Below are 23563 nucleotides of genomic sequence, written 5' to 3'. Positions count from 1 at the left end.
AACAGATGGGCAAAACTTGAAAGTTACACCGAACCCCTAGACTCGATTATGGTACTACACTAGTTGTTGGATTGGGTTGTCTTTGATATGCATTTCATTGAGATCCTTAGCAAGGGTCAAAACCTGGGTATGTTAGGGCAGTTTGATCATTCATTTGAGTTGGTGATCATAGTGACAAAATCAGCCCTTTGTCGGACAAAGTGAATGATCGGGGACAACACTCTCTCTGATGGAAATCTAAACTACCGCCAGTGGATTTCAAACGTGTTTGAGATTTGTTTTGCAATATATATATATATATATATATATATATACTATGTTTTATGAAAAAGGTTTACAAAAGGTTTTAATTCCCGAGATCCATCCTGAGTAAAGAGTGCGACACTGTACCTTGCAGCCGAAGGAGAGGTCCTCTCTTGTCGGGTAGTGTTTGAACATTATGGGCTCAAAGGTTAAGTGTAAGACCACTTGGGGCTTTTACTTGATTGGTTAATCTCACTTAAGTCTATAGTCCTTGGGCCTTCATAAGGTGGCTGGACCCAAGGACCATTTAGTGTAAATGTTGGGCCTGCTAAGAGCCCATACTAATGGGCTTAGGGGTTCACTGTGTTTAGCAGTGAATTCGGCCAGGCCTTGTAACAGAGGCTAGGCTAAACCCATATGGATTTTGTGGAGATCAATGTTAGGGTCCCACGCCATACAAAGAGAGCCAAGCTACCCAACAAATTAAAAGGGAAGTGAGCCCGATAGCTTAATGGGCCTAAAGTCCATTTCAAACTGGGTTAATTTGATTAATTAAATATGGGCGAATTTGGGCTTAGATATGGATATGGATAAACAAGAGGATAAGATAAGTCTTATCCACTTGAGAGTTTAGATCCAAATAAAGATTTGGATCAAAGAACCCTTTCCTAATAAGATTAAGAAGTTGATCCAGAAAGATTATAAATAGAGGGCAAATTCCTTCTGTAAAACACTTTTGTAGAATCCAATTCTTTCCTTTGTTCTTGCCGCCTTACCCTGTTCGATCTCCATAGTCTTGGACTGATCAAGATTCGATCTTGATTTTGATTTTTGCTAGAAAAATCAGATCTGAAATTGTGCTCACACTCCCTTGCGTGATCCTTGCTGAAGGATTGCAGTTCTCGCAAAAGAATTGCTTTGTTGATCCTGCCTCATCCTAAGTTGTGTCATCTTCAGTGGAGGTGGGATTTGGTGACTTCTTTGGGCGTGAACACCTACGTTGGGAGCTACTTGCATGGATTCCATATCAGGTATATCCCTCCCTTAATCTTGGTTGCAGATTTGGTCTGGTTTGTTTCAAGAATGAACCTTGAAAAATGTAGTTCTTCTAAATCAAGCAATTTAATAATTTTGGAAATTTCGCCCAGCCACCCTGCATGGTTCGGCCATCCATATGATGGATCTCCCTTCCCTTCAAATATTTCTTGGGTATTGAGGTAGGTCGGTCCAATCATGGGATCTTTGTTTCTCAAAGGAAGTATGTCCTTGATTTGTTAGAGGAAACAGGAAAGTTGGCTATTAATCCTCCTGACACACCTATTAAACAGAATCATAGGATCAGTGCTGAAGGTGGAGAGCCTCTTGAAGATAAAGCTATGTTCCAACGATTAGTTGGAAAACTTCTCTATCTGTCTCACACAACCAGACATCAGTTATGCAGTCAGTGTTGTTAGTCATATGCACTCTCCTAGAACCACTCATCTATTTGTTGAGAGGATATTGGCATATTTGAAGAGGTGTTCAGGCAGAGGTGTACTATTTAAGGAAAATAATCACATGAAGATAGAAGTTTATACAAATGTTGATTGGGCTGGGTGTGTTGATGATAGGTCTACCTCTAGATATTGTACTTTTGTAGGAGGTAATCTTGTTTCCTAGAGGAGTAAGAAACAAAATGTTGTTTCTCGTACTAGTACTGAAACTGAATATTGGTCCATGGCAAATGGTGTGGCTAAAATACTATGGTTGAAATCACTGTTTGAAGAGTTGGGTATTGCTTATGAGAAACCCTTAATGTTGTACTATGATAATCAGGTTGCTATAAATATAGCCTATAATCTGGTACAACATGACAAAACTAAGCATATTGAAGTGGATCGACATTTTATTAGAGAAAGGGTTGCATCTCAAGAAGTATGTCTTCCATATATCACCTCCAACATGCAACTTGCCAATCTCCTCACCAAGGTGGTTTCAAAGAAGTTAGAAGCGGATCTATGCAAGTTATGAATGACAAACATCTATTCCAAGTCCCAACTTGAGGGGGAGTGTAGAGAAAACTGATGTGGTCCCCACTGTACTGTACTAGTCAGCAATTAGTTGGTAGTTATTTCAGTCGGTTTATAATTATTAATCTTTGATTTTTGCCAAGTAGTAAGGGTATTTAAGCCCTTTTACCTTTATTTGAGAATTAATATAAATGGTAAAAGAGGGGCGGCAGATCAATAATCCTCTCCTTTTCTAAATCCCCCCTTCGAATTCTTCTTCTCCTCTTCTTCTCTCTTCTCTTATCCTCTTCCTCTTTCTCAATTTTTCCTGTTAATTGAACACTAAAACTAGGACTGATTGTAGTCTTATTCGATTACAAAAAATAAAGAAAAAATGAGATCCCCCCTTCCTCTTCATCCTCATCCTAACCCCCCTCCTCTTAAGGAGGTTTACTCCTCCTTGTGTTCGGGAGGCTTATGCCTCTTGCGTTCTGAACTACGCCTCACGTCACGCCTCCGCGTTTTAAAACATTGCATAAAACATAAACATAACTAAATAAAAGAAAGAAACTAAGGCCCATTCAGCCCATCATCTCTACAAAGACCTAGTGGCAGAATAAAAATGACATGAATTGATGGTGACAAACAATTTAAGCACTCACAGTTTAACAATGAATATGGTTGAACAGAATAGAATGGCAGAACAGGATTCATGTAGCCAACATCATATGGTTGGGACAAGGCTTAGAAGTTTTAGGGAATATAAGTATGGTACTTTTTCAAGTTTAAAAGCCAAGAATTTTTAGGTAATATAAGTATGGTACTCCTAAAGCACCCTTATTTTGTCCTTGCACACACACAGAAGCTAAAACTTTTTTGAAAGAGAGCAACTGATTTGTATTAAGAAAGCAGGGAAGGGATAACCTTTTCTAAAAGCAACTAATCCTATGTCTAAGAAGTGATAACTTTTTCTAAAAGCAAAAATAAATGGAGAAATTGGGCCAACCTGAACCCAACCCGAGGTCATCAGGTTGGACTAGGGTTAGGATTGACCTCAATGGCTCAACCTGACCTAACCTGTCCAGACTTGCCACCTACCTATATGCCTTCATAAGTATGGTTTCTCCATATGTAAAAAAAAGGGAACAAGTCATTAATCAAACACATAATCTGTTTGAGAAATGAGAAGTGTCCAATGATATGCAAGATGTCCCAAGAAAGAAGGTACTTGGCACAAGCTAAATGAACATCTTATATGAAAGTATGCTCATGGTAATGTCCCTCAAATTTTGCAGTATTTACAATTATGAGATAAAAGTAATCATTCTGTAGTACATCTCTTCTTTATTGCTGTCTTTTCTATCATATCACTTGCAATGAGAAAAGGCTGAAACAATATGGTTAATCTACAACATACCTGTTGTTTCATCAATTGCCTCTTGCCAATATGGTGGAAGAAATAAAACTGATGGAGATTGGGCACCATTAGCACTCTCAATAGGGCTCTCCCATTGGCTTTGCCCAGTATTCTCATTGTAATAATATATAGAACCACTTGCAGGATCCTTTGCTTCCACCTACATGGTAAAGAAGAAGATTGACATCAGCAGAAAAAGCTGAAATCTGCTAAGAATCATTACAGAGACAAAGCACAAACTCTAATATAACATCAGTAAAGGAATTCAAAAGTCAAAAGAAAGAAAATGACAATGACATAGACTATCCAATCTTCCTCTGATATAGGAGAGTTTCAGATAGTTGCTTGTAGAAAAAAGAGTCAATAAAATGCTGGAGAATATTAATGACAGCTATACAGATATGTTCCTCCACCATGAGGTGCATTATTCTGTCGGGAATAATAAAGAAGCTCCAGCAAAGGAGGCAATCATGCATTCACACAAGTACTTATTATAATTTCAAACGTGAAGATAGATCACATAGAGAAGTCCTAGTCACAAATCAAATACTTGCCAATTAAGCAATGGAGCATGAATTCCATTACAATGAAGGAATCTACATCAACTAGTAGAGAATTCAGAGTCCATAGACCCTCACCAAACTTAGTTTACAACCAGAACCAAGTTGGGGAAGAAAAGGTTGGATGGTTCAAGTATTTGAGGCAATGAGCACAAACCAACTCAACCTAGTCAGCTCCAAGTCTCAACATCAACCAGCACGAATATTGAACCACAAATAAAAGTCAAGTCTTAACCCCTTTGGCCAAACTAAATTTCTATTGCATCTACCAATAATCCAAACATATCTGATAATCTCACTACATGGGCACAAACTTTACCACTTCCAAAGCACTATACTCACCAAATTGGTACTAATACAAAACTATATGCACCCAATAAAGTGACCCAGGTTCATGCTGACACAGCATCTAAAGAATTTGAAACCAGAGTTGAAAAACTCAACTTGGATCTAACTACTTAGATGCTATAGCCAAGATTTGATTGCTAATGCAGATACCAGTGAGTTACTTCTTTTTTTTCTACAATCTGTCATAGGACATGAAAAGAAGAAGCAAAAAGAAAAAAGACAGCAGAAGAATGGAAGAAAACAATCAATGTCTGACAGTGCCAAAACTGCCAATTCATTTTTAAAAGAACAAAAAGACACTTCTACCCCAACACCTAATAACTAAGTAATTACAACAGTCTCCCTCAAGTTGGGTCATTAGTATCATGCATACCCAACTTGTAACAACGTTCACTAGGGCGAGCTGGTGACACTCTTTGTGATTACAATTAGCTAACTGCTCCTTCAAGATTACAAATGGAAGACTATTTTCATCCTTCTCCACCTTCTCACAGATGAAATATTTATCAACCTCAATATGTTTGGTTTTGTCATGTTAAACCAGGTTAGGTGCTATTTTAATTGCTACCTTAATGTCGCAACAAAGAGATACTGAACCAGTCATGGGAAAATCCAATTTAGTTAACAAATTTCTTATTCACAAAACATCAGCCACCCCATGTGCCATGGCAGGGTACTTTGCCCCACAACACAATCCAGCCACTATTGTTTGTTTTCTACTTAATGTTACCAAATTTCCATCCACAGAAAACCTTGAATCCACTTTCTCTGTCTAGCTCAAATCCAGATTTATCCAAAATTACCTGTGAAAATGACCAATATGGAATGGTTAAGGATAGGGAAAGAAACAGTTGAGGACAGGGAGGAGGGAGAAAGAATCTAGCAATTAATAAATGTATTATTTGAGTTGAAAGCAATAGAAATGGGGAAAATGATTGACAGTCTGGAAGAAAACAAGGAATAAAATGAATTTGCAAGGATGGGTCTCCACAGTGAATTTGCAAAAAGGAAGGAAAAGACCCCGGACCCCCTCATCCCCCTCCTCTTAAAGGAGGCTTACGCCTCTTACATTCTGAACTATGCCTCACGCCTCCAGGTAGTGGAACACCTTGCGTAACGTTTCCACATTTTGAGACATTGTTGTATAGCACCCCAACATCCCATCCATTTTCCAAGAACCCATGTCTACTAGCCACAACATCATGCCATACTTTATCATTCTCCATTGGAAATCTCCACAACCATTTTCTGAGGAGAGACAAATTCTTGTTTATTTTGCATATTCCCAAACCTCCCTCCTCTTCCCTTGCATCACTATCTCCTACCTCATCAAATGATCCTTCTTTCCCTCCCTAGGTTGCCCAGTGCATGAGGCTCCCACCAATGCAATGTCTAGGGAGGGACAGATGTATGCAACCTTACCCCTGTACATATAGAGAAGCTGTTTCCAATTTCCCTCCCCAGGTTCACAAAGGAAATCTCTCATCAACTTCTCAACTTTCCTGACAACTATTTGTGGAATAAACAGGTAGGTCTAGCTAAGCTGGATTTAATAAGAGTTAGCCTGCCCTCAATGGAATAATTGCCTTTCCAAGCTGCCAATCTCTTATCCACCTTCACTACTACAATATTCCAAAAGATATTGATTCTAGGGATGGCACCTAAAGGAAGACTTAAATAGTTCAACAAACACTCACATCAAGCACACCCTAAGGTTTTGGCCATAGACCCTAGCTCTTCCTCCTCTATATTTAGTCCTACTATCAAATTCTTCCTCCAATTAACCTTCAAATTGGACATCCTCTAAAACAACCTCACCATCAACTTCAAGTTTTCAAACCTTTGTCTGTTCTCGCCATCATAGAAAATAATAACATCATCAAGAAATTGTAAATGGGCCACCGCAATCCGTTCTCTTCCTACACTCCATCCTCTAATCAACTACATCCTATCTACCCTAGATATAAGTCTGCTCATCAGATTTGCAATAAGAGTAAACAAGGATGATGGATCATCTTGCCTTAGCCCTCTAATAGCTCCAAAGAAATCCTTCACAACTCCATTCATTATCACCAAGAAATGACAACTGTGTAAACACCCCTTGATCCATTTTCACCATCTTTACCAGAATCAACATCTCCTCCTAATATCTACTAGGAATTCCCAATCCACAAGATCATAGGCTTTTTCAAGATCCAGTTTAACCACCACACCCTTTCCCCTAATCTTTTCCATTCCTTCACACATTCATTTGCAGTGAGAATCCAATTTGTTATTTGTCTACCCTAAATGAAGACCACATGGGAACATGTGATAATGAAGGGGAAAATTTTCTTTATTCTCAAAGATAAGACCTTTGCAACAATTTTGTATATGTTGGTAACCAAACTAATTGGCCTAAAGTCTTTGGGATGGCAAGCATCAGTCTTCTTGGGGATCAAAATGATAAAAGTTGCATTAGCTACCGGATTAATGACCCCACGATTATGGAATAAACTAAGCACCCTAAAGAAGTCATCTTTTAAAACGCCCCAACAATCATGATAGAAGGTCATGGTAAAACCATTAGGATCCGATGCCTTTGATCTAACCATCGAGAATAATGCTTCCTTTATTTCTTCCAATTAAAGCCTCCTCTCCAACATAAAACAATGTCTCCCTTCCACTATATGCCAATCTAGACCCTCTATTTTCCACCCTACAATAAAATGCCACTTATAAATCAATTCAAAGTGATCCACAAAGACTTTTGCAATATCCTCCTTTTTTTTTGATCAATTTTGCAATATCCTCCTATTAAGTAATTACCCTGCACTCCGCCTCCAACATAGATACAAAGTTCTTCCTCCTACCATTTACCATTAGCGAGCATGGAACATCTCCATCTAACCCTAGAACTCTGTCTCCAACTTATTTCTTCCCTCAATAGAATCTCTTCCACTTCTTTATTTAGGCTCAATCTCTCCCTCCTCTCATCTTCATTTAACAAACCATGCTCTTCCTATCTATTTCCTCTATTTAATCAAATCTTCGTTACTTTCCTCCAATCTTCTAAAATGTAATCTATTCTAATCTTTGATCTTTGCCTTCAAAGCCTACAACTTCCTTACAAATATCTTTCCCTCCCATTTTGTTTGTTGTCCACCACTCCTCAACCTTCGACACAAAACATGGGTGTGTCAGCCACATGTTCTTAAACTTAAATGGAGAGAGACCCTATGTTGTAAAAGCACAAGGCACAAAAAACACACAAAGGACATTTTGTGCCCGAGTTGCAAGGCACAAGGCAAGGCATGCGCCTTTTTGAAGCAAGGCAGAAAATTTTAAAAATAAAAAATATATATGCAAAAATTGTTAAAATTTAAAATAAATTAAGAAATTATTAAATAATATTAATTAAAAATGCAAAACTTTGATTTTAAATTAAATATTTTAAAAATCTTATTAGCTCAAATTAAACTACATGACCATAACATATTGTAGGTTGAAGGGTAAGGCTATTGTGGGGGTCTACCTAAAGGATGGTAGATGATTGGGGGGTCGAGTGAGGATGTAAGGGCAAAGGCTAGGAAAAGGAGAGGAAGACACTGAAAGAGGCAGAAAGCTGGAATGCTAAGGCTCTCACAGTGATCTCATGTGGAGGGCGTTGAGCCCCCCTTATTTATAAAGAAAGAAGGGCTAGCTATAGGAGGAAATGAGGGAGAAGACGGAAGGAAGCTTTCCCACTTTCAGGAAGGTAGTCAGTTTGTTAGATCTAATACAAGTAAGCAACTCGGGGTTTCACCACATGTCCACAAGAATCTCCTAGGATTGGGAGTTCCTGCCCTTAAGTCTACATGTGAGCACATTCGTAACTACAGCCCCTTCTAGAAGCACACCCATAGTCATGTGGTGTGATGTCTCTCACAGAAATGTCTTAGTGTTTGGGAGTGGCATCACAAATGACTCAATGTTGTGGTTGCATCACGCGTTGTTTTAATAACCTTTTGCAATGTTGGGTTAGGTAGTAATGTGGATGTAATAATGCATAAACTTTATTGTGGATGCGGTGTTGAACATGTCTTGTGGTATTCTGTGATTTGTTACTCGCATTGTTGTGTCCTAAACTTTCTGTTGCCATCATAGTGTCTCCTCTTGTAGTCATGCTTACACTCAAGGTGGCATCGCTAGCAATGAAAGGATGGTACGAAATCGCAAGTAGCACCGCAGCTTTTCTGGGGTTTGGGAGACATGTGAGTCCACTACAATTTTGGTTCTTGGTTATGCGATCACATTTGCTCTAGCAGTGGGCATAACCTTCATCGCAAGTTCTGTGATGGTTACCTTTATGTTATTATGACCTTCATCGCAGATTCTGCGACGGTTGCCTACATGTATTTACACATATAAAAGTGAAAATGCAAACAAACATAGCATATAAAACATATTCAAGTATGTTAAACTTTCAATTTCTTTATTTCTTTCATAATTGCACTATTTCAAATAGATAATATGATGTTAAACATACTTCATTCCTAATTCTATAAGCTGCCTTTGTACCAAGCCCCTTGAGGCAAGCCCAAACAAATCCATGTTAGCGTCTTAAATTCTTAATCCCTACAAAAAAATGGCTTTACAATTTTAACCTTTTAAAAAATATCTTTTATTAGGAAGAATGAGAGCACAAGATTTAACAAAGGCGTGTGAGATTGAGCTAATGCACAAAGTGCACTAGGCACATGTCTAGGCACACAAGGTATACACCTGTTCAAAGGGGCTGCTTCTAGGCCTATGCAAGGCACAAACCACCTAAAATGTACCTCACTTGTGTGCCTAGGCATGCCTTTTAAATCACAGGTCTAATAGTGATCTCAGATGGCATATTACCTCAACTTTGTGGTTAACCCTCAATGTGCACTAGTATAGTGTTATCTATTTATATTCCCCTATTCCAATGTTCAGTAGATACAATAATAGAAGGTCGATGCATTTTGTGAAGTGAAGATAATGATACTATTGGGTATGATTGGCTTGATTACTGTAAGATGTTCCTTCTTCAACCTGCTCTAGCACTTGGTACCACTTAAGCAATGGTCTTGATGCCAAAACTGCTATTGCTGCTTCCTAGGACGAGTCACATAGATAATCACCACACATCACTTTTCTCATCAGAGATGCACTCATGAATGTTTCTTATTTTCTGTTATCCTCATCAATACTGTTTTTGTCTTCTCCCAAATGGACCTGGCACTGTCTATCTTCATGTCATCAACTAATGAATTCCTTTGGTGCATGTACATCTTCCATGTTAGTCCACCCTAGACCTTTCTTTCCCTTCCAACAAGAATATGATTTCTCTACATTCCTGGGAGAAGAACTCTATAATTTTAAGGAATCTTCCATGGTAGTTATGTCCCATTCTGATTGTGTAGTAGCATGCAGCAACGAACCCATTTTTCTTAACTTTGCCTTCCTTTAGTGCCACCCTTCAAGGTTTATAAAAATCCAGGGTATCTTTCTCCAGTATTATCCTCTTCTTTTCTTCCATATTTTTAGTGTTGCTTCAGAGGATCCTTCGATTTCTTCATACAAACAGTTTGGCTTCAGTATACACTGGCCCCTTCCAAGGATACGTCAGCCAAAAGTCCTTTCTTTCAATTCTCTACTCGGCTTATTTGAAGACATAAATCATGGTTTTTATTCTTCTTCTCAACAAAAGTATTTTGTTGTACCCCGGCTGTTTAAGTTTATGTTATAACAAAAAGAATTTGGGCAGTCGTGTGTAATTTCTGCATCCCTGTCCAATTGTTGCTTCTAAAAGGGGAATGCACAAAACAATGAGAGTTCAGTGGGAGAGGAAATCAGATAATGGGCTGGCAGATTCTCTAGCTAAGCAAGGGGTACTTGGGGACAATTTATTTTTGGCACAATTGTAATATTGTAAAATTAGGGGTCAGGGGGAGAGAGGTTTCAGAAGATGAAACTGGTTTCCCGGAATGTGAGGGGGCTGAGAAAAGAAAGAAGAAGAACAATAGTTAGGAATGTATTAAGAAAGATTGTGCCAGATGTAGTTCTACTGCAAGATTCGAAGTTGGAGGCTTTCAGTTTGAAAATAAAGAACGAAACTTGGGGTGATAATATTGGGGAATGGGCAGAGGAAGCAAGACCATTTCAGATTAACAGATTTTCAGCCAGAATCTGCTGCAGAAATTTTTTTGTACATGGCCGAAATTAAGAGGAAGCAAGAAAGACAAATATTGGAATCTGGACAAGATTGTAGCAGCTGTTAGCAACTCGATTGCAGACTGGGTTTGTCATCTCTAGAATTTAACCAAGTTTCTAGGGAGGATTTGGGGGACAAATTGGGAGATATTATTTGGATGGATTATTTTAATTCTTCTCCCTAGCAATACTGTTCTGTTTTGTTTGCAGGTGATTCCTTATCACCTTCTAGACGGCAATCTATTCCCTTTTAATGAATTTTCTTTTTACCATAAAAAAAAATATTGTTTGTTTTTTAGGCTGTAGCTTGCGCCTCTTGAAATTTTCATGCTGTATCTATTGATAGTTTTTACATAATCTTAATGAAATTCTCATTATTCATCAAAAAAGAGGAGTGCACAAAACACCTTCAATATCTACTCATTGATCATGTTAACCTTCACAGTAGGCCCCGAGTAGGAGAGTCACCAACTACTGAACCATTCCTTAGGACCCCTCATATCCTAGATTAACCAGTTTTCCCAAGAGCTAACACCATTAAAAATTATCAGAAAAATAAGAGCTACACACCATTAAAGTAAGGTTTAGTACCGTTTTAAGGGAAAAGGACCCCTCTTGTCACTTCTACTATTCTTACTATAGTTTTCTTAAGAAAAGATAACTTTCATTAACAAAAAGAGGGAAGGGTATACAGGATGTATAAGAAATACATCTCCAATAGATGTGCCTCTAAAAATACTAGAAACCTTCGCCCAGGAGTTCATCCGGAAGATCACAGATCACCCTTCCTTTTAACTCTTCCAAGGGAGAACACTTATATTCAAAGATTCTTTCATTACGCTCCTGCCAAATGCACCACCATACCACATGGAGAATTGCCTTTCCATAAAGAGCACCTCTTTTACTCAAGGTAACCCAGGCCATTGCAAAAGGAATTCAAACACTGAGTTGGGAGGAACCCAGTGGAACTATTCTTAGTATAGTTGCTCTCAAAAAAAAAAAAATGTGTCAAGAGAGCTTGGCTGACTTTTATGTAATATCATTATAAGATTTGAGTCCACCCAATTATGGCTTCAATATTTGAAATCATGCATAACATGTTACATCAAGAAATTCAATAACATAAAGTACTGTGACCAGACATATACTGCAAGATATTCAATTATTGAAGTAGTAATTAATAAAGGTGAAGTTATTATACCATCAAAACAAAATAGTGTACAGCCACTAAAGCACTGCAATAAAAAGCAGAAAATAAACAAATAAAAAGAGGGACTAACCCATCCAGGAGGCAACTTTACAACAGTTGCAGGTTGAGTTGTTTGAGCTCCCAAATTCTGAAATTCATAATCACCAATAAATTATGAAAGAAATAAAAACATGTGTCTGGATGGTAGGTTGAATAAGTTGACATAATCATTAGTATTTAACTTGCAGTCAACTTTGGATAAAGGAAAAAAATTAGAAAAACAAATTTCATCAGAGCATGTAACTATAGATGGCAAGTACTTGCTTTGTCAGTTGTCACAGAACACCCTTTTGCTGTTTCATCTTTGAGAATACCCCTGGCTCTTAACTTCTGCTTGAGGTAAACAGGCAACTCTTTTGGAACAGAATTAGATTCTGATTCTTTCTCCACTTCAGGATTATTCTTGCCCTTTTCCTGGATTTCAAGCCCAGACACTCCTGAAGAATTAAAACTCATAAAGTGAGAATCAGCATCAGTGTAAACTCAAGGAAGCAAGCCAGTATTGGAAGAGGTTGGAACATACCAGATGTGGTAGTAGGCCTTGGGGCACCATAATAAGCACTTCCACCTGGGACACCATATCCATTCCCAATTTCTAGGTTGCCTGTAGTTAAAGAAAGAGTTAGCACTTCTATTTGGAAGATACATGGTATCAAAGCATTTAGAGGACAACCTGAATAAGGATAAATAAGTTTTTTATTATTATTGTTATCATTTTTATTAACAACAAGATTAGGAGCAATTTATCAATATAATACGGGAGGATAATGGGATAATTCCTGTATCTATAGTTTTTGTCATCATTATAAGGATACTCCTGGTCTTTTTACAAGGGATTTTTTTTATGAGTAACTGTCTAAATTTTATTGATAATGTGCAAAACTGTATAAACCTGTACAACACTGATTTCTTTTCATGTGGCTAGCCAGTCTAAATTATAATTACCCCCATTGGGGCATTAGACCAGAACATCTGATTACTTGTTGCCCCTTGTTTGGCCAGAGCATCTTCAAAGCTGTTTGCAAATCAAAGTACATAAGTGATACATACTCTAATCCCCTTAATCAATTCTTTGATATCAATATGAGGCTGTTGATCCATCCGTTGGACAGGATTTTTGAACCTGAGAATCAATCTGGGCAAAAGTTGTTTAGCTGTGATAAACTTGGATCCAAGAGAGGAAGAAGGTCTAGCTATCTGGGTGTGTAGGGTGCTATCTTAGCCTTTAAGCCATCTAGGTTTTCATTAGGCAGTAATCCTAGATCCCTTAGCTTTTGGAACCCAGTATGGGATTGATTCGAAGTGGCTTATGTTGTGGAAGAGAAATTATCTCTCTTTGGGGGAAGAACCACCCTTATCAAATCAACTTTAGCCTATCTGTCTGTTGATTTCCGTTCGATGTTCCAAGGTCCCAGTGAAAGTTGCAAAAAATTTAGAGAAGATTATGAGAGATTTCCTTTAGAAACCAAGTGAATTAAAAATGGCATCTTATTAATTAGGCCATGGTTTGTAGGAGGAAAAGGGACAAGGCTTGGGGTTGGGTGAACTAATGAGGAGAATATTTCATTGTTGAGAAAATGGTTATGGGGTTTTCCTATTGATGTTATAAGTTGTGGAATGTTGTAATCTTTTTTTTTTTTTGAAAAGGTAAGGTAATTTATTAAAACAAGAGCCAGTACAAGGGAGCCTATGCCATTAGAGGATGCCTAGAGCCACCACAAATTACAGATACATCCAGTTCTGAGATCTAAATAACAGTCAAATTCTGATTTTTAAACACCTCCGTTGCCGACACCCAGGACAGAAGTTTACCCACAGCTTTCTGCACCATTTCCTCTGAGGATTTAGCTTTGCCCTGAAAAATTCTGTTATTTCTTTCAATCCAAATAGTCCAAAGCACAGCAGACGGGATAGTCTTCCAAACCAAGATACATTTCTTGCTGAGACCCTCAATCTGCCAACACAACAGAAGATCCTTGACAGAATTTGGCATTACCCAGCTGATTTCCAAAGCTTGAAGAAAATGCCTCCAAATATATATCGAGACTGGGCAATGTAAGGCCAGATGTTCAGTAGTTTCTACTACGCCACCGCATAAGCCACATGACATGTCCGATATCTGTATGCCACATTTCACTAGATTAACTTTGGATACACATTTATTTAAAGCCATTGTCCAGAGCAAAAACTTCACTTTAGAAGGACTGATTGAACTCCAAACCTGCCTAGTCGGAAAGTTTTCCTGGCCTGAACTTGTCAACTTACTGAACATAGACTTTACAGAAAACCTGCCATCAGCTTCCCATTTCCATCTCCAAGCATCCTCCATGTTTGGGTCGATCCTCTGGTTCTGGAACAGGCCCAACAGAATTGCATACTCCTCAATATCCCAGTCAAAGAAGCGCCTCCTACAAGTTAGGTTCCAACTGAAAGAGTTACCATCCACATTGAAATTCTCAGCCACCAAGGAGTCCTGATTTACAGAAATTTGATACAAGAGAGTAAAGGCATCTTTCAGACACACTTCAGAACACCAAGAATCTTTCCAAAATTTAATTATTTCCCCATTTCCCAAGTTGTAACCGATTCCTTCCTCAAATAAATTAGCGTTCTTCATTATACCTGTCCAAATGGAGCTTATCCCTCTTGAAATAGGAAAATTGGATCTCCAATCACCCCAATCCACTCCATATTTGTCCACAATCAGCTTTCTCCACCAAGCATTTCTTTCATTTGCAAATCTCCAAAGCCATTTACACAGAAGGGCAGAATTGAATTTCTTCAATTTTCTTATTCCCAACCCTCCAACTTCCTTAGGAAGACACACTTGATCCCAGTTTACAACATGAACCTTCTCCTCCTCCCAACCTCTCCAGAGAAAACTTTTCTATAGTTGCTCCAATCTGTTAGCCACTTTGGAAGAAATAAGAAAGAGGGAGAGGAAGTAAGTAGGTAGATTAGAAAGAGTACTCCTAATCAAAATCACTCTCCCCCTGAAAGAGAGGTATTTAGCTTTCCAGGAAGCCAATTTCTTCTCCATTCTTTCAACCACTAGATTCCAAATCTGAGAGGAAGTATATTTAGCTCCAAGAGGGAACCCCAAGTACTTGAGGGAAAGATGGGCAGTCTGACAAGCCATAACTTCTACACAAACTTCTAGATTTGTAACAAGACCTACAGGGATAATCTGAGATTTACTCAAATTAACTTTGAAGCCAGACACCACCTCAAACCAACTCAAAATTCCAAGCACCACCTCCAGTTGATTAGGAGAAGCATCAACAAAGCATAAGGTGTCATCATAAAATTGAAGAATATTAACGTTTTCTTTTCCCGGAGCAATTGCAAAGCCCTCCCAAAGCCCATTCTCAGCAGCCTTCTTGCTAAATATAGATAAAATTTCCATGACGCAAATGAAGAGTAGGGGAGAGAGAGGATCACCTTGCCTCAAACCTCTTGAACTTCCAAAAAATCCCGTCATTTGCCTGTTAACTAAGATGGAGAACTTAGGAGTCTTAATACAAACTCTGATCCAATTTCTCCAAACCTGCCCAAAATTCATTTTCTCCAAAACCAGATCCAATCAGTGCCAGTTAACATGATCATAAGATTTTTCAATATCCAGTTTACACAGAACACCTGGGGTCCCCTCTCTTCTTCTGGACTCCAGCAGTTCATTGGCAATGAGAATAGAGTCAACCATCTGTCTACCCGGGACAAAAGCACTTTAGTTACAAGAAATAACACTGCCTAACACACACTTTATTCTTTCAGCCAAAACCTTAGCCAAGATTTTGTAGAAATTGTGCAAGAGACTAATGGGCCTAAAGTCCTTTATATTGACAGCCCCCTCAATTTTTGGAATAAGATTGATGAAAGTTGCATTCAGATTTCTCTGAAAGGAGGCATTAGTGTGAAATGCCCGAAATACCTGCATCAGATCACTCCTCACAATATCCCAACATTTTAAGTAGAATAGATTAGAGAACCCATCAGGACCCGGTGATTTATCATTTTCTAGCTTCTTTACTGCACCCTTAATTTCCTCTTCTGAGAATGGTCTCTCTAACCAGATTTTCTGCTCTTCATTTAACTTATTAAATTGGAGCTCGGAGGGAAAAGGTCTCTGAACCCACTTCTCTTTATAAAGGTTCTTATAAAAAGAAGTAGCTACAAATTTAACTTCAGAACTAAACTCACCACACCTGTCCTCCCACACCAGCTTGCTGATTGAAGAGAACCTAGCACAAGCATTTTCCATTTTGTGAAAGAACTTTGTATTTTTATCTCCCTCTTTAAGCCAAATGGATTTAGCTCTTTGTCTCCACTTCCTTTCTTCCTCAACTGCCATCTTATCATACCTGATTTTTGCAATTGACCTCTTAAGTCTCAGATCTTCAGACAAAGGACCGGCCTCTTCAGCTCTGTCAATCTCAACAATGGTGCTCAACAAAGCCTTCTTATCAGTTATCAGTAACCCACTTCATATTCTTCTCCTTACTCCAAATTTTTAGTTTACCCTTGACAGCCTTTAATTTTGATGCCATAACGAAAGAACTAGAACCCTCCACTTGCAACTCATTCCACACAGAGCTGATTAAGGGGATAAGATTTTCCTCCTCAAACCAAGCATTTTCAAACTTAAACGGGGATTTGACTGTCTCATGGAGACCACAAACAAGCTGAATAGGGCTTCGGACATCGGTCTAGGAAGGGTAAGCCTAACCAGGGTCAGGACAGATTGGTTATTGGTCCAAGTGAATCTATTACCCTGAATTGGGACGTCCATTAACTCCATATTGTTCATGAAGTCAGCAAACATGTTCATCGAAAGTACTGGTAGACTTGCTCCCATTGGTTGGGACGCCAAGGTGGATTTTAGGCCTTCTTGACATCTTGATAGAAATCAATTGTGACAATTCTCGATTTCTTTCTTCTTTGGGTTCAATATAATGCTTCAAATGGTAGGAAGGTTAAGCTCTGGAAAGACTTATCAAAAGGGTGAATGACCACTTAAAGAGAAATTCCCTAATATCTATTGCCTTTTCTCTGAATAAAAATAAAACTACCCCCACTGTGCAAATGTTGAAATGTCCACTGCTATGGAATTGTTGATTTTCTTGAAGGTGTATCCTTTAACTTAAACACTTATAAACAATATCATAAAACTCGTATTGTATGGTTGGACCAGTCAACCTGGGAAGCAGAAAGCATTCAGATTTTTTTAAGTCCCGATTTTCAAGTTATTGAAAAACCAGTGGAACAGATCAAAACCTAGCAAAACCATTGAAAATCAATCGGGTTTCAATGACCAGCCGATTTTCACAACCCACCTGGGTCACTAAATCAATGGAAACCTTAAAACATTAATAGGAAGAATTGAATCCCAGCCTAGGATCTGATGAATCGATCAATTCATTTCTCCATTTTCTACAAAGAGGGGAGCAAAGAGCAAGATCTAATTCCCAACAAGAGGGTCGTTCTTTTGTTTTGCATTTATCTAGTCACAACGTTCAAATATAATATAAATTACAAAATATATCACATATATTGTTTATGTGACTTGCAGTCAAACCATTTGACCCAGGGCCAACAAGGATTCTGATTTTGTGTTTGGTCCAAATCTTAGAACATTGCTTCTTTGCTTATAAAAGTATTGGACAGCCAATAGCCCAATACCTTGACTTCCTTCTCTTGTGCCTCCTTTTTCCAAGCTCTCTTACCTCCCCCCTCCTCCAAGGCTTTCTCAGGTCATCTGCAAAGGACCAACCCTACTACATTAGGGTATTTAGTTGGAAGGTGATACACCAAAAGATCAATATTTGTGAGTTTCTTCAAAAAAAGGAGACTAGACTAGTATATCTCATATTCTCACCTCACACCTGTGTAATGACTAATGGTTAAACTACCTTTCATTTGGTAATTTCCTGCCCCTTTGCTACTGCTATTTGGAGTTTGTTTTTTGACCTCTTTGGATGTAAGTGGCCAGTCCCTCAGGACTTGGAAAGTCTCTTCAAGGGTACCTTCTTCTCCCCACCCAGGAGGGAAGATTATGTGCAGAAGTATGAGAGCAGCCATCCTTGATCCATCCAGGAAGAAAGGAACACAAGGCTTTTTAGGGAAGAAGCTCACACCAAAGAAGCATTGATAGAGATATAATGATAAATTGATGCTACCGGTCAAACCTTTGCCCTTTTTTTTATCAGTAAGGATAAATTTTATTGAACTTCAAATTCAAGGAATTACATCAAGGTGGAAAATTCTCCACCAGAAAAGACTTCAGATTTTTGCCCAATAAAAGTTGTTGTCTTCTAGTCCCTTGTTTAGCCAATGTGCCCACCATCCCATTTGCTGTTCATCTCATCCAGTCAAAGCTTTGCTTTCATTCAAAGATTTTACAGAATACATCATAAGAGGTTGGCAACTAGTGGCTACTAGCCTACATCTTCAACAAGAAATCTCCTAAGAGTGGAATTATCAACACCACCAAGGAATCTCTTAAAATTAAACTTCGATGGCTGAAGTCTAAGAAATCCTGGGTTTTCAGGCATTGGGGGAGCTTTCTGAAAAACTGAAACCATGAGCAAGGAGTGACTGCTATCTATTTAGAACAAATTGGGCAAAACAATTCAATAGAAGCTGAATTAATGACAGTACTTCAGGAACTGAAGTTGGACAAGTTACTGAGGTAGAAAAATTTATTATGAAGGTTATTCAAGGATAACCATAAGGTGGTTAAATCAAAACTGTCCAGTTCCATGGAAACAAACACACATAGTAAGGGAAGCAAGGAAAATAGAAACAGAGCTGAGCATGAAGAATGGCAATGCTATGGCTGATATGATCGCAAAGTAAGGCACCAGGAGAAACCATTTGTTTTGAGGAACTATAGATAATGAACAAGAGGGTAATATAATTTAAGGAAAATCAATAAAGGGGCTAATAACAAGGACAGTCAAAGGTTGGGACTTGGAAGTGCTTTGGGAATATTTTTATGAATTATTTATAATAAACATGATTGATATTCTTTTCAGATTTAATAAAATTGATTTCAGTTACTGATCAAAAAAAAAACAGTCTATACATCCCATTCCTAGATCCCTCCAGATTTCTCTCTAGCCACCCTATAATGACATGTGAAAATGATGAGAAAGAAGAGATTCCTACTACCTAATAAGTTTTCCCTTCTCAGCCCCTATAATACGGCATTCAATTCTCCCCTGGTTGAACCACCTTCAATTTTGGGACCATATAACTGGTCAAGTATATTTCCTTCACTATCCCTAAATACTCCCCCAACCCCAGAAATTCCTGAGTTTCCCAAAGTACACCCATCAGTGTAATTAATTGGTTGTTCAAGTGGATACTTTGATCAGCCAATACTTTAGTTGATGCACTTGCAAGAGATGGAGTAACCAAGAAACATATTTTCTGGGGAATACAAGAGAAGGGGCTTGATGTATTTACAACATAATGGTTGATATATTGTTTCTTTCTCTTGTCTTCTCTCCATCCTTTCAGAATTCAGATGCTGAGACACTTCCATCCTTATTTAATACAGTTCAAGATTAATGATAAAAAAATCAATTTAATGAAAGTTGGATGAGGTGGGCTCCATTGTATTAGTGGAATTGAAACAGCTATTTGCTTCCAAGGTTTTCACCCAATGAGCTACCTTGATATAGATAGTAGCAATTATGTCCTAAAAATCTCTTTTCACATCTTTGAAGAGTTTGTTCATTCCTCTTTTTCCAAAGTCCAAACACACCACAACACAGCAGTTCTCAAGCATCTCCAAAGGATTTTACCTAAGAAAGAGGCATCAAACAAGTTCCTCATCTCACTTGAAGGGGATAATCCCATCTATCTTTGCACTTTATTATGGTAGAAAGGGAGTCACCAAGACCACAACCTCATCTTCTATTGATCACTTCAAATTTGTAGCAGCCTAGCAGGACCCAACCTAGTGGCCAATTTGTTTTCAAAGTAAGCAACTCAGTATCTAGAGAATACCTAGGTAAGACAATCCAACTGGTAGCTTTTAAGACCCTTAGAAGCCATCTAAATAATGGTTGAAGTGGCTGAACATGCTTTCTTGATTTGCCATTTAGTGAGCAAGACATTAAGTAGGTTGTGACCTCCTAAATGGCTAAATGGCAAGTTGAGTTGATTACTGCACCTTTAAATATTTTATAGAACTACTATATCCATCAAAAGACAAAGTAATTAAGTCATTCAGTTCAACCACTTCCAGTTGTCAAACAGCCCATTAGCTCTTGTTGGGATACTTCCCAACACAGGTGCATCTTTGAGGGAAACTGGAAAACACACCTCCTATAGAGAAAAGAAGAAGGTCGGAGAGGAAGAAAATATCACTGTTCATGCGCCATACCCTCACAGGGGTGCCCACTATTTATATTTGTTATTGCAAATCATAACTAACTCCAGATTCAATGGTGCAGGTTTCAACCAATTCAGCTGATGTGGTGAGGTCCATGAGGATTCCTTGTGGTGTATACTCGGGCATAAGCTGGCCATGCACAAGGACCTGGGTTCCTATGGTCAACAATAGATGCTTTCTCCCCATCTGGTATCAGTACCCCCTGTGAATGGGCTCGGGCTTCTGCACTGACAGTCGGGTCCTAACAGTTAGCCCCATCAAGCCTACCACTAGATCCATTGCCAAGGTACCCGTGTGTATAGGTTCCACAATTTGGACCTTATTGCTGCCACCCAATGCTCTCCAACTAACGTTTAAAGTATCGGGTACACCAAATGTATCAGCAGGGGTGTATCAATGTTTTTTACCTCACATGATTTTTTTTAGTTTTTTTTCAAATTTTCATTTAGATATATAATATATATATATATAAATTGGTTTCCTGAAAACACCTTTAAACAGGTGTATCAGAAACCTAACGATACGATACAATACGCCCAATACAGGGCGCATGGTATCAATACTTTGAACCTCATCTCTGACTAACCCATTTTCATAATTCTTTAATCAACCTTTTTCACCCCTAGTCTCCCTATTTGGAGTTCAAAGTATAAATTCTAAATAAGGAAAAACTATCCTTAAACACAATTGAGGCTCAGAAATGTTTCTTGTTGATCTTGGGTCAATTTGATATGTGTTTTAACAAACTCACCATAAGGTTTGTGCTAATGATGAGTTGAAGTCTTGCAACCTTAAGCACTTACAGGTATGCAAAATCACTACTAAGAGCTTCAAGGTTTTCATATTTAAGCAATTTGTAAGAGATGATAGAAGAATGTTGCTCCAGAACCGAAATGTTTAAGCTTCAAAGGAAGAGCAATCTGATCTTGTATTTATGTCTTGCGGCCTAAGTTAAAGTGCTTCTAAGTTTGTTATATTCAAGTAGCTAGCAAGACATGAAAGAAAAAGTGTTGCTCTTTCAAGTTCCATATCATTCAAGCAGCTTGGAAGAGAAAAAGGAAAATTTCTGCTCAAGTACAAAATTGGTCAAGTCTGAAAAGAGAGCTAGAAGATTGCACAAGAGGCACTCAAGAGTTAAATTCAGCTTCTTAGAGTTAATTTTGGTAAGTTAACTCAAATGCATCGGACAAGGACTTAAAGAGGTTTTTACCTCATAGATTGGACCTTAGGAAGGTTTTCCAGAATCCAGACCTTGTTGACCCTAGAATAGGTTGACTAACCCTTGACACCCATTGGAATATGTTAGGAAAGGTTTTTATCATTTTTTGAAGATAAATAAAAAAAAATTATTGAATAGGAGATTCCAAAGTTGTGGGTTGGCTAACAAATCAAGGTTCAGTTATTTGGTGCTACAGGGACCTTCTGAGGAAAGTAAATTGGTTTTCAAGGAACATGACTTTTACTTCTCAGCGGATGGGTTAGCTAAGCAAGGGGCCTCAAGGGAGAATTTATTTTGGGCAGCTCTGTAAATTTTCGTTTTCTAGTCTGATGTAATACAATGTTGTTTAGGAGAGATACCAGCTCATGCCTTTCCTTGGGCAGCCTGTATTGTCTAATTATATTGATCTTTCTTGAATAAAATCTTACTCATTTATCAAAAAAAAAAATATTGAATAGGAGAGAAGATTACAAAGAAAGGTGGTAAGAAATCACCCGCTCCCAAAAGAAAGCCTAAAACATAATCCATCTAACCCGTTCACCACACCATAGCTTACATAAAGGAAAGCAAGAAAAAAAACCACCACATAACCTAAAACTTTTACCACTCAACCCAAATAAACCACATCCTGTTATAACTAGCCCTTCAATCCTCATGAGAGAAGAATATCATATCCCTTTACCTGTCTGCTCCAAATACTGGGACCAAGATCTCTTTACCTTTTTTAATGATCCCCTTTGTTTCTTCATCTTCTTGACAGGACCCATCCCAAACAAGCCCCCTTTTAACCATGCAAAAACTCTTGAAACCGGAATTGTTCTCTGCCTTTACTGACGTCTGAACCTCCTTACTGCATTGGGTATCACATCCACTTCTTGCTTCTCCCTTGTCTCAGAATTTATCCTTTCTAATTCCAGAACAACATTCTTCTTAAAGATCTGGTCTGCCATCCAATCACTCTATTGCTCTGAGTCTGCACGGGAGGACAGCTTGCTGCCATTTTTACTGTAGCGGAACTGTTCCAGGAGGAGTTTTACTTCAGGTCCAGATCTGAAATGCCTAAAAATCCAACTGGTATTGTTGTTTTCAGCTTGGTATTTCTTATGCTTATTATTGTATACTTGAAGTGTTGCATGTAATTTGTTTTTCTATCCACATCAATTTGTTTTAACAGTCATTTTAAAATTGTTTAAAAACACATTTAATGCCTGGATTTTTGCTCCAACAATCATCTAAGGTCCTCCCTATAAATGCCCCCAAGTGAACCGAATTAGAAATAGATTTTTGAACTTTAAACTTTCAAATCAAATAAAGAAAGAAAAACAAGAGGGAAATTTTTGAAACAAAGTTTTTGAGAGCTTGAACCAAAATATTTTTGAAATCTTTTGAAGGTCCTTAACCCCAAGCTAGAATCAATTGAAAGGGAGAGTTTTCAATGGAAAAGTCCATCTGATTTTGGAAAAGGGAAATATAAGAGAGAAACTTAGAGAAAACAAAATCTGAATTTGTGTCAAAATCGTTGAATCTGTTTCAAATCCCTTAAAGCCCATTTTTATGCACCTGCTGCTGAATAGGTTTGAGTTGCATTTGCATATTCCTCCAACGGGATTTTGTTTGTGCTTTATTATAAAAGTTTCTTGAAAGATTTATAAGGTTTGTGAGAACAAGAAGGCTTCATGAGTGAGCTGGCACTGTGTAAACCAGTGGTGGTTCAAACTGTTTCTGTGATTGAAACAGTGGTGTAGCTGACACTATCAAACAGCTGAGCATGTGCAACAGTGAGCTGCTCTTGTGGTGTGACCAGCACCATCAAAACTGGTTGGGATTGTAAATGGTGTGACCAGGACCTTCTCAATTGGTTGGTGTTCTATTCTGGCAAACAGTAGGTTTATAATTCTCAAGGGGATTTCATTTGCTCTTAGTTACATTTATTCACT

General features: G+C 38.2%; 1 protein-coding gene across 4 annotated transcripts in view; it reads right to left on the bottom strand.

Moving 5' to 3' along the window:
- The window catches only part of LOC148863798 (WW domain-containing protein), a 99087-nt gene that overhangs the window by 31759 nt on the left and 43765 nt on the right, over positions 1-23563 (bottom strand). For all 4 annotated transcript variants that reach the window (XM_088979910.1, XM_088979912.1, XM_088979913.1 and 1 more), the window contains 4 exons: positions 12530-12610; positions 12271-12443; positions 12038-12094; positions 3649-3808 (listed from right to left, as the gene is read on the bottom strand). In XM_088979910.1, coding sequence (XP_088836036.1) covers positions 3649-3808; positions 12038-12094; positions 12271-12443; positions 12530-12610 — 471 coding nt within the window. The remainder of the gene's footprint in view (positions 1-3648; positions 3809-12037; positions 12095-12270; positions 12444-12529; positions 12611-23563) is intronic.

Source organism: Nelumbo lutea, chromosome 3 (assembly GCF_056320005.1).
Source record: "Nelumbo lutea isolate HS-2025 chromosome 3, American lotus-T2T, whole genome shotgun sequence".
Lineage (NCBI taxonomy): Eukaryota > Viridiplantae > Streptophyta > Magnoliopsida > Proteales > Nelumbonaceae > Nelumbo > Nelumbo lutea.
This window is presented reverse-complemented; position numbering and strand designations above follow the sequence as displayed.